This window comes from Achroia grisella, unplaced genomic scaffold, assembly GCF_030625045.1.
Source record: "Achroia grisella isolate CSIRO2021 unplaced genomic scaffold, CSIRO_AGI_Agris_v1 utg970, whole genome shotgun sequence".
Lineage (NCBI taxonomy): Eukaryota > Metazoa > Arthropoda > Insecta > Lepidoptera > Pyralidae > Achroia > Achroia grisella.
The window spans coordinates 1,113,348-1,126,619 of NW_026713076.1; the positions used below are offsets into that span (position 1 = coordinate 1,113,348).

General features: G+C 34.3%; 1 protein-coding gene across 1 annotated transcript in view; it reads left to right on the top strand.

Moving 5' to 3' along the window:
- The window catches only part of LOC131854119 (uncharacterized), a 155,320-nt gene that overhangs the window by 116,170 nt on the left and 25,878 nt on the right, over positions 1-13,272 (top strand). Inside the window, exons 5-7 of the mRNA XM_059205250.1 lie at positions 7,114-7,235; positions 7,666-7,890; positions 8,819-8,977. Of these exons, the coding sequence (XP_059061233.1) occupies positions 7,114-7,235; positions 7,666-7,890; positions 8,819-8,977 (506 nt within the window). The remainder of the gene's footprint in view (positions 1-7,113; positions 7,236-7,665; positions 7,891-8,818; positions 8,978-13,272) is intronic.

The window sequence follows — 13,272 nt, forward strand, 5'->3', positions numbered from 1 at the left end:
AGTCCCACGGTAAGCGGAGCTTGTGTTATGGGTACTAGACGACTGATTTAAATACTTAGATACTTTTTTGTAAATACATACACAATATTCATAGAAAACACCCAGACCGATACAAACAATCATACTCATTAATACAAATGTTTGCACCGTGCGAGAATCGAACCCGCGACCATCGGATGTAAAGCGATGTGCTTAACCGCTAGACCACCGAGGTCGTCAACGCCATATTATTACTTATTCATATATAATTATACATATATAAGTTTTTATTTGTACTGTCTGTTAAACATATTGTGTTTATTTACAAAAAAAAAAAAAAAACTTCTATATTTTTATCAATGATTTACCTGTACATGTATAAAGTAAAATCACTATTGTGTCTGTTTCTTCACTTAGTTCTCGTACACCACGTAACGATTTTTAATATTATTTTAACTATTATTTCGAAAATTACATCCGGGAGCGTCATCTGCGTTTCATTTCCCCACCTTCTGTAATTATTTTTCATTGCAGCTCCGCTCCTATTGGTCGTAGCGTGATATTATACATCTAAAAGTCTTCGACAAATGGACTATCCAACACAAAAATAATTTTTCAATTCGAACCAGTAGTTCCTGAGATTAGCGCGTTCAAACAAACAAACTCTTCAGCTTTATAATGTTACTAACTACTCGCCTCAGCTATGCCCGGGTGTACATATATTATACATATAAACCTTCCTCTAGAATCACTCTATCAATTAAAAAAATCGTTTGCAAATCCGTTGCGTAGTTTTAAAAATTTAAGCATACAGGACGGACAGACTCCGACAGCGACTTTATTTTATACTATGTAATGATAGTATAGATAAAAAAAATTGAATGATTCACCCTGTAGTGTGGTAGTCATTTCCGTCGCGTGATCGTCTCGATATCTCGTGCGTGTGGGCATTATTCCCAGCCACCCACTGCCGCCGCAGATCGCATCTAAGAATCTTTAGCGAATTAAAGTTTCTATCTGCGTAAATCCAACTACATTAGCATCTCTAAAGCCTTGCTAAGATGCTTCTTAGGAATGTAGGTATGTGTGAATACTTGTCTGTGCTTTTAACTTTGCATCGAAATGAACTCGCAGAGTTATTTTTAAAAAAAGCACAGAGTATACATTTTTATTCTCTACCTTTGTCTGCGGTTTCACGCGCGTTATATTTCAATAAATGCCTATGTGTTATTCTGATGAATATGCTATATTACTGTAAAGTTTCATCGAAATCCGCTTAGTAGTTTTTGCGTGAAAGAGTAACAAACTTTCGCATTTATAATATTAATAATAAGATTTATTACCTATGCTTTTTTTAAACTATTGTAATCCTGTTAGGTGCAGCTGGACTTTACAGCTTCACCGAACGATAGGGAGATAATGCAGGCACTCCAAACCCGCAGAAGAACAAAAGGTTAAGAAGCCGAGAAGGCTACCTCCTGCGTGGCAGATATGACTTTAGTCTGAGAGCACTAATAGAGGTTTTACTTTACATCTTCACGAACGATGTCCAAGTCCAGTTGCCACTCCAAATCCGTGGTGAAATGTTATGCAGCGGCTAAACGCCAACTCCTGCCTGATGGATATGACTTTAGTCTAAAGATTTACTTTTACTTTACGACTTTAGTTAATACCATCCTGATCACCTGGATGAATGGCGGTCTTCCACAGTGCAGTTTTCTAGAAACTTTTTGCTTCGCACAACCACATTGTGGAATCACCTTTCAGCAATGGTATTTCCGAACAGAAACGATATTGAAACCTTCAAGAAAAGAGCTTATTCCTTTTTAAAAGGCCGACAACGTACTTGCAATTCCCCTGGTGTTGCGGGTGTTCATGGGCGGCGGTAATCACTTACCATCAGGTGAGCCGCATGCTCGTTTGTCCCCTGTGTTATAAAAAAAAAAGATCTGGTTAGAGGTACAGAACTCGACTCGGCCGTCGTAATTATAATCCCTGTTTGAATAGGACGGAGGATCTGAGTGGGAAGGATATTCTACCTATGTATGCTGTCCTACTTCTGGATAAAGGTCTTATCCATTTTTCTCTATTCAGAACAATGGGTAAGACCACGCCTCGTACCAAGCTCTGTTTTTATGAGCATTTAAGTTAGCAAATTTATACTAATATTATAAAAAGAGATAAAACATTTTGTAAATTGCTAAATATTAAATGCTGCACTTGTATACGTTACCGTAAACACTAGCATTGCACCGTGTCTTCCCATCGTGGTGAATTCACTAGGAATTCTCCACCATTGCCATCAAGGAAAACCTGGCTCTAAAAAAATAATAATAAGAAATTCAATTGAGTTTCTTGCCAGTTCTTCACAATTGAATCTGTGTACTGAACTGGACGGTAGGAAAAAATTATAATGTAAAAAAAATTACGTTCATAAGCAGCTATAATGTCTTACATGAATAAATTATACTTGAATTTGAATTTGACCACGTGTAGAGGGATCTGATCCCTTCCATCCGCGGTAAAACAATAGTACATCCGATTTATGCAACTTTACCGTGCTATAACCAATTCGAAGACAATGAAATCAACGAAAGACCCTGAGGGGTTAAAGCTCTTCGAATGAAGCATGTTTCCAGCCGGCGCCGCGGTGTGGAACGAGGCATGGTAACAGGAAAGCGCACTGACATTACTAACGAGGACTTCCTCGCCGAAATGGGCAGCATTAACGTTAATTAAGTCTCTAACTACATGACTACTGACTACATACGTTTATTTACTGAGCAAAGACATTACTCAGTAAACGATTACTTGAATGACGAGCGTGCATGGCAATAGTTGTTCTTGCACGGGATTTTCATTTAATGTTAGACATAGACAGACACCTGTAGTTTTACCTAAGACCCGTTTGACGAAAGTTAGTAATTCGTTTTATGGAAATTGCGTAAGGTTTTACAACAAACTCCCAGAGTCTGTACTCAATTTGCCAGAAAAAAATCAAATGTAATATTTTCTTTGTAAAAAAGCTTATTATAAAATTGGAGAATTTATAAATGATAATAATGTTTTTGTAGAAAATATCTAAATTAAAATTCATAGCGCTGACAATGTTATCTGACGTTCAGTCAGATAACATTGTCAGCGCTATGAATTTTAATACCAATTTTATAATAAACTTTGCATGCATAAAGCTACTATGACGTAGGCATTCCCTAAGAAAGGATTTTGATAAATTCCACCCCTAAGGGGATAAACTAACGCGAGCGAAGCCGCGGGCAAAAGCTAGTTACTAATATAATCACACAAATAACTGTACGTAGTAATTTTCTAAAACAAATCTTACAAAGTATAACAAATCAATAACAATTTCGATAACGATCTAGCCACATGTAATAGTGGTATAGAGAGCGTGCGTACATCACACGATGCCTTCGGGGGCTCGGGAGTACGTTTCAAATAACAGTTGGGGCCATGAGCTATTCACAACATCCTATTTATTGATACCGGAAAACATATAAACAAGATGCAATTTGTTGTTTTTAAATTTTCGTATTTATTATATGTTTTTTATATAGACTAGCTTGCACTAGCAGTGGTCAGAGCTAGTGCAACCTAGTCGAAACGTGGAGAGAGGTAAATACCTTTATTTGCCATAAAATGATTCATGTTAAGATACAAATTGCGTATCATATCGACGACCTCGGTGGTCTAGCGGTTTAGCACACCGCTTTACGTCCGATGGTCGCGGGTTCGATTCCTTGCACGGCACAAACATTTGTATTCATGAGTATAATTGTTTGTATCGGCCTGGGTGTTTTCTGTTGTATATGTATGTATTTACGAAAAAAAAAATATCTATGTATTTGTATCAGTTATCTATTACCCATAACACAAGTTTTAGCTAGCTTAACTTGGGACTAGATGGCGCTGTGTGAATTGTCCTGAGATTATTATTATTATTATACCCATCGTAATTACGATGTTGTTTTTATTAGATATTTGAACATAATAGTGGCCTCAGTAGTCTAGCGGTTTAAGTACACCGCCATACTTCTTATAGTCGCGTGTTCGATTCCTCGCACAGTACAACCATTTGCATTTATAAGCGTGATTCTTTTTATTGGCGTGGAAGTATTGAGTTGGTTGTTTTAGAAACTGACAAACATTGCAAGGCATTTATTTAAATCATTTCTCGCTACCAGCCTACGGCTAGACTTCTGTGAAGGAAATGGACGTAGGTAATTTTTCATCCCGGTCTATGATAGTAATTCGGACAAGGTCGACGATAAGTGCTAGTATAATCGGAGCGAGTCGCTTCGCCTACAGTTCAAATTCTGTAACTGACGACCTTGTGTGACGACGTTACATTGTTCATTTTATTATATATACATTTAAATATACTCGATTCGATTCTTTTTTCTGTGACTTTTTAATAAATACGTTTGAGGGTGCGCACGATTTTATTAGTACTCTATTACTGCAGTCGGGCTCAAACGATCACGATGACACTCGGCGTTGCATATCGAATTGTGCATTCTCTGACATTGCGAAAACAAATCGGTGTTTAATTGTTCCATCCTTTATTAAAATAGTAGTTGCGCCCGGGACTTCGTCGTAAATATTTAATAAACTAACCTAAAAAGACTAAAGAAAATGTTTCATCTTTCTAGCTTCAAAAATGACGAATTTCCATAAAAACTTTCATCCCCTATTTTATTTTATTCCCTTATGGGTACATTTTTAACCAACTTTGTATATAATATTTAATCAATGCCCTAAAAAATAAGTTTCATGCTTATAGTTTTAAAATGACGATTCTTCTATACAACATCGCATCTCCCCTGTCAACCCATTACAACCCTCTTTTCGCATTAAAAATTAACCTATGTATGTCCTTTTCTTAGGGTCTATACTATCTGTGTACCAAATATCATTTAAATCGGTTCAGTAGTTTTGGCATGAGTGTGAGACAGTCAGACAGACTTTCGCATTTATAATATGACATACATCTATTTTCTAATAACTTCATATTAAAGAGACATCACTTAAGTAGTCCCTTTTTTGACTCAAGATAAAATATTAAATAATGATAAGGAAGTAAAGATCATTATATAGGTACCATTTATTCTACCGTAAAATGTAAATTACAAAATGAACGATGTTCACACACCGACACCAGTATTAACATATGTAATATACGCGTCACTTTCTCTACGATCAATCAAATATAACTATAATCAACACGACAACGCGTTTTCATTATAATTATACATTATGACGAACTGGAAATAAAATAATTATATTAATGAGCGTTTTAGAATTATATGTTTTCTTATGTAAAGAGGATTTGATGTTTTTGCTTGCAATGTATGAACTCAAAAGAATCCTTAATCCAATTTAAAACTCTTTTTAGGCGAACTCAAAAGAACCCTTAATTAAAATACTTTCACCTATACTGTAGCCAGTCCCTAAACTAAACTAAACAACAACCCATCCCTTCTTTGCACGTATATGTAAGTGTAGTCTAATGTAAGTCTTTGAATTTCTTGATTTGTTCTACACTATATATCACGGGCGTACATGTATCATATAGAATTATTCAGAATAAGCCAGGAAATTCGAATACAAGCTTGTAATAGAATTATAATACGTACATTGTACATATAAACCGTCCTCTTGAATCACTCTATCTATTGCTACAATGTGCATTAAAATCCGTTTCGTAATTTAAAAGATATAAGAGTACATATAGCGGAGGCCACTTTGTTTTATAGAAATAGAAATAGAAATAGAAATAATCTTTATTCAAATAAACTCATTACAAGCACTTTTGAATAGTCATATTTTGATTCTACCACTTATTCGGAATGCAGATTCATCACAAGAAGAATGAGCAAGAAACTTGTGTGTTGCTCTTTTTAATAGATGTTTTTTTTTTATATAAATTATTACAGTATAACAAGTAAGAGGCATGCGATAATCAACATAGAAGTCGCTACGCACTCATTATTAATGTAATCAGATAATATTGTCAGTGCTATGGATTTAAAGTTTTTCTATAAAAACATTATTATCGTTAACGAATTCTTCAATTTTATAGTAAGCTTTTTTGCAAAGGAACTGTTTTATTTGACATTTAAATCTTTTTTCTGACAGATTATGCAAAGATTAAAACAAACCATATAGCACGATAACAAGTGCTTCAAACTTTCACATAATTCATTTACTGTATAGTTTAGATCAAATCAAAAATAATGTATTCATATAGGACATTTTAGCCGCTTATGAACGTATTTTTTTTTTGTATTTTTTATGTTTTCCCAACCGCCCAGTTCAATATTAAAGTTAAAGATTCAATTGAGAAGAACTGGTAAGAAATTCAACAGTTATTTTATAACTAGTTTAATATAAAGATTCCATTGAAAAGAACTGGTAAGAAACTCGTCACATTTTTTAATAGTCAGTTTTTTTACATTATATATTTATATAGGTATCTATGTCTAACATTAAGTGAAAATCCCATGCATGAACGTTTGTCGTTATGACGACAAAATAAAAAGTGTCCTAATAAGAAACACTGTTATCAAGAAATCTTACCATAATGAAGATGCCATGTAGCGTCTGATTAGAAAACATCACCAGATCGGCACACGTCACGCAACCTCGCTACTGATGCCTATAAAACATTGTACACACAATCACGCAATTTGATATTACTGGAAAACCCATGAGATAGACAGAGAAAAAATAACCCAATTCCTTCGGAGATAATCGTTATGAATGACATCAATATTTTCACTTATTTTCCCGGATGCTGCGAGAGGTGTTTAAAATTTCATAAAAATCGGTCAAGCTGTTTCAGAGGAGTGTGGGGTCGGTAGTAATTATAATGTAAATAAAATAGACCCTCAGCAAATGATAAATGTATATTAAGGAAAATTATATAAATCGATACTAGAAAATATTATTACAATTATAGTTGTATGTAGCGAGTGACGGATGACGTGAGAATATTTTATAGGTGAAATATGGAACGTGTCTGTCTTGTCTGTTATATATATATATATATATATATATATATATATATATTATATTATTTTATATAAATATATATATATACTTCTTTTGATGCAGATGGCGAGTATAGAAGTGTCACTGGCCGGATCGAGGCGGCGCAGCGCTGGCGCTCGGGACATATCCCGCGAGTTGGATGCACTGCGGGCGGCCCTCGGGGACAAGGATACACTCATACAGAAGTAAGTATGGTCTCTAATGCATGGATATGAAAATGACGCTACTATGCACGCACTAATGGTATACGCTAGCGGAACCAATAGGAAATGGAATGACCATGTTATAGTTTGTAATAGTAGTAGGGCAAAAGAACTGAGACATCGGGCTGTTCGTGATGTCACTAATGGCAGGCACACCAGCGCCGTGACAGTTAGCTGACATGGTAAATGCTGAGTGTCAGCCATGTTGCCAACTATATATACAAAATTGTATATAAACATTTTTTTTTCTTTGGCAAAAGGCTAGGCAAAAAACATCTTTTTTAGTGCCATAATAGGCAATATTATGCATCTCGAAATAATTCCGCACTAACGGTAGATTTGACACATCATAAGAGTCTGTAATAGACCTATATGAATAAAGATATCTTTCATTTGAATTGTTTGTTTTTAGTCTGAAAAAGCAACTGAGTGCATCTCTAAGCGCTGCCCGTCTCGCTACATCAGCTACCACGCCTCCAGCATCCCGCGCCGGCACAGAGGAATACGCTGCTTCGCTTTCAGCGGACGAGAGGAGAGCGCTTGAGGAACGCGCAGCAGCTGTACGCAGCGATCTCGAGACTAAACGCGCCAATATTCAGGAGCTAAGGAAGCGGTTGGATAAGACACATGTCACTGAGTGAGTCTGTTTGTATTTGCGAACAATTCAAATAAATTATATGAATTTATTTATGCACGGTTTCCGTTCCATTCTCTAATATAATTATATTAACTAAATGTTTTATGTTGAGAAAAGAGATGGATGGACTGTGTGAAAGATGACATGGTAAGAAAGGAGGTAAATAACGCGATGACTGCGAACAGGGATGAATGGAAGCGAAGAACATATTACGCCGACCCCAAATAAATGGGATAAGGAAGAAGCAGATGATGATGATGATGATGATGTTTACTATAGAAAGTTCTAGAATATGAAAAAAAGAAATTGATGTATATAATAATAAATACTTTCGAATTTATATTATTAATAAACTATTATTACAAAATTTAGAACATAAAATTCTTAGTCATTCACAATAATAGCCATAGCAACACTTACTGCTACTGCACTGCTGCAACAGATCATCTACTATAGCGAGGCGGGGCATTACTCGGGTGGAACAAGTTATTTTTTTTTTACTAATAACATTTTTTTGTTTGAAATTAAAATACAGGGTGCATTTTAATTTCAAACAATTATAGTTAATGTCTATCTCTGAAATTATTATAAAAATCGTTTAAATATTATCAGAGTTTTGTGTACTTCAAACTTAATATAAAAAAAAAAATTTCTATTTATAGTTATTATCCTTTACACATTACATAGAAATAATAAATATTATTAACTTTTTTCACCAAAATATATACAGAAAATGTCATACATAAACCGCAAAACTGTCTGACAGTTTGTCGGCAGCAAAGTACAGTTAGAACCTACAGCGACGTGAGTAGTTTACTATAGTAATAGTTTAAAATTATTATTTATATTTCGGTGAAAATTGTTGAATTTCAAAATTATTCTAACACAACATTCTAAAGCTATATTAACACCAAATGTATACTTCCAGTAACATAGATACCCGAATTCAACAAGCGGAACTGCAGTACAAGCTGGGGCGCGAGGAGTTGGAGCTGCTGACCCTCGGCGAGCAGGCGCGGGCGCTGGCACAACTCATCGAGCAAGCAGACGCTGCCTCCAAAAGGAATGACCGCATCACGCTTTACAGGTATGAATCTTATTTACATCTGTTCCGTATTCCGAACCTCCTTAGTCTAAACAGGTTGTTGCTGAAGGTTTGCTTACTGAAGCAAAGGGCGCTTGGTAATACTGGCCACAAATAAATACATGTGGCCACTTAATTCTCAATTTAGAATAAAAAAACAATTGAACCATATTTTTTACTTTATAAAACAAGAAAATTGAATGAATGAATGAATGAATGAAACTCTTTATTATTCCTCTCACAGAAATCAATGTATAAAATGATAAAAAGGAAACAGTAAACAAGACAAAGAGGTAACAATGGGCGGCCTTATCGCTAAAAAGTGATCTCTTCCATGCAACCTTAGGATGGAGAGAAGTGATTAGATTTGCGTCTGGTAGAGGTGTAATGATGGTATCAATATTGGAAGAAATGTTATAAATATACATAGAACATAATACAATACAAAATAATATAATAAACTTACATATTCATACATATATATGAATATATATACAATCATTATATGTAACATATTACAGTAATACTACTATGAAAATTATTGATTTCATTATTATAATATAATTGTTTTTATGAAAATATACACTCTGGAGTGCGTGGCCACTAAACAGTACTGCACATGGGGACGTTCCTGAGCCTTTGCTCAGGTTGGTATTACATTAGTTACTTTGGGTTGTTCGGAGTGTGGCAGACTTTCTTCCTGGGGAAATCGTATTTCTCCTTCCTTTACCATTAATTATTTTCTTTTCGATATATAAAGTCCACTTTCTATTTTATTCATTACTTTTATTAGGATTCTATGGATTATAAGGATATGGATTATACGGATTCGTAATCCAACATCAGAGAGGCAGATTTTACCAAGCAGAATAGCAAATGCCGCTACACATCCTATGTGGTTGTAGCCCTCTCATGCATAAACGAAATATCTCCTTTGGAAATTATACACTATATCCTGAGGAGATAAAAACCATCGCTCCTAAGAATATCCTTCAATTCTTGTCCCTCACGGGTCCCTCACATCTTGGTACCGAACTTTGAATGAGGGCGAGCACAATAGATGAGGTCGCAGTGTTACAGGTTTTAGCATCTGACAATAGCCCAAACACTCCAGTTAATAAATATTACTTCAAGGATAAGATAATATTACATACATCAATTCATCTAAAACTAGTGTAGAGCGTAACAGTCGTACAGACCAATGATTTCCTGCTCCGTCTTACAAAGTTCGTGAGTTCAGAAATAATTGACTCCAAAAATAAACCTTTAAGCGGCTATTGTTGTATAGTTTAAACTCTTCTGTGATTTCTTGCCACTTTATGAACATGAAAATACATTCATGAATATCCTTACCATATCCAGTTCTGTTTGCTACATCAGATGAGAGAAACTACTAAGTGAATTGGTACATTTTTTAAACAATCTTTTAAGTAAAATTAATGAAAAATATTGAACTAAGAAAAACTGCGCAAATATTATGCATTAGAGTATTCTTTTACAATAAAAATAACATTTATTCAAATATACTTAATATAGGCAATTTTGTATAAAAATCTTGCAATAAAATAGTAATTTATTCTATCACTCATCGCAAAAGAACTTGCTTGTGGCTCCTTTCTTTAATAAATCTTGTTCAGATGTTTAGTTTTTAGACTTCGTGTAATAAATACATACTGCCAAAAAGAAAAATTGAAACAAAAGTAAATAAATAGCTACTTGAGTAATAAAATAACATTAGAGTGTCTTCTAAAATACATTATCCATTACTATTCTTATTGTACACCGAGATTAGAGACGATTTACACTAGATTATGTCTCGATAACAGGAGGCATCCATTGTACTAAAACACTACCGTGTTCCACGCGTTATCTTGAGACACAACATCAGCCAACGTCGTGTGACTACTTGACCTGTCGTCACATCAACTCAAAATCTATACATATAAATAAAATTGGAGTGTCTGTTTGTAATATTAAAGTAACCTTTTTTGCACATGCATATGAATATAAATACGGTACATACACCAAAATAAATATTTTTACAATTTTTGTCTGTCTGTCTGTCTGTTTGTTCCGGCTAATCTCTGAAATGGCTTGACCGATTTTGACGGGACTTTTATTGGCAGATAGCCGATGTAATAAGGAGTAACTTAGGCTACATTTATTTTATAAATATATATATATATATATATCGGCGCTGGCATCATTCTTGATATGAGATATTCTTGACCATGTTGGTCGAGAATAACGCAAGTGACGTCAGAGTACCTAACATGACTATATCTAAAATCCTACAAAACTGCATCTGCTACGACATATATAATAATAATTATTATTATTGATTGTAGAACAAAAGGTTGGCATATCCGCAAGCAGTAGGAACATTTATACCAAGACATTATTTCAAATATAAATAAAATGGATGTTCCATCAAGTGGGCCGATAGCTTGTTTGCCATACCAATGAGTGTCCATTGGTTGACATGTAACATGTTCACAAGCTACCACTTCCGTGTAAATTGTGCCGGAGAACAGCGGATGCGCGCTCAATTTAATACCATATTTAAACCGAAAGCCGTAAAGATCACAGATAATGATGGACAGATCGTCGGTAATTCTTACAATTGTTACACCACCGGCATTGTTTGGGGGGCGGCGCCTGTACTTTCTAACCTCAAATCTCTGGGAACAATCTGGAATAGCCGCTTCGTAGAAAGTGACTGCTAATTCGCGCCCTGTTATTATATTTTCATCGAGTCAGTAGTTGCTAATCACTGATGACCTCAGTGGTTCAGTGGTTTAGTACACCGCTTTGCTAGCGATGATCGCAGATTCTATTTCAAATATTAGTTTGAACGATTTGTTGGTGTTTTCTATATACATACATTATGTATGTATTTAGTTTGGGATGCTGTGTAAATAGTCCTGAGTTATTATTATTTTTATCTTTTCTTTTTTCTTCTTTTATCTGTTTAAAAGAAGGTAACCTAACATTACATAACTCACCCACACGGGCCTTAACCAAGTGTGAGAGAGGTTGCGCTATGTGAAGATGTTATTATTGAGGAGTCAGAAATGTTTTCGTTATGCGACAAAGATTTAGTATTGTGGGTTTTTGTAAGAGATATGTTGTACTAGGGTGAATATTTAATGTTTGCGGACTATTTTTAAGTGTTTTGGGTACAATACCCGTATAACAAAGTACAATAGGTACAACATTATTATTATTGGAAAAAATAAAATTTAATCAAAGTAATATTATATGTAGATTTAAACGTAATAACTTTCATGTATCTATTCGTTGTAGAGATTACAATTGACCTCTTCAAATTAAAAAAAAAAATATATTACATATACTCTTATTTTTGCATAAACATAGATGAGATAATATTAAATAATATACAAGGGTTATACGAGTCTGTAACTTACGACATTGATAAAACCATAAATAAAGTTAACCGCAAAGGGCCGTCGCGGTTACAGATTAAGAGGACTATTACAAAATGATGCCGCTCAACTTTAGGTTTAATCGCATGGATTTACGCACACACACAGCAATACACGCACACAGACGCAAATAACCGTGTAGCTCAATCGGTGTGGATTTAGTATGAACCATTTTGATCCTTGTAATATTTTAATTAATAATGATATGTTTCTACTTAACTGAGACTACTTATTGGATTTTTTTAAATAACGTGATTTATCTTAATTATCAAAGTGCTAATAATGACACATATTTTTTTATTATATTATTCCTAGAGGGTTGGCGTCAGGATGCTGGCCGATTGTACAACTAAAAGCCAAAACCTTAAGTAATATGAGTAACAAATAATTGGGATAAGGACAGGAAGATGAAATTACTATAACATAAATTTATTAATTAATTCTTCTTACATATTAATTCAGTTTATTTATTAATAGATACAATATAATTTATTATAAGAGTCGGATACATTATTGCCATATTCACTTGTTCTAAATATTATACTTAGCAAATAATTATTTTATTTATATATAATAGTTGTGTTTTCAAGGCTTTGTTTTGATTTAAAGGTCCCATCCTTATATGTATATTAGGTGTGTCCGCGACTTCGTCAGCGTGGTATAATGAAATTGACCAAATAAAGGAAATATATTTAGATTATAAGAAAAAAGTTTCTTTGTTTCAATTAAACAATGACGATACTTTTATACAACCTTTCATCTCCGCTTTTAATCCCTTACAATACTTTTTTCGCACTATAAAGTAGTCTATGACCTTTCTCAGGGTATACTATCTGTGTATATGTATATCTA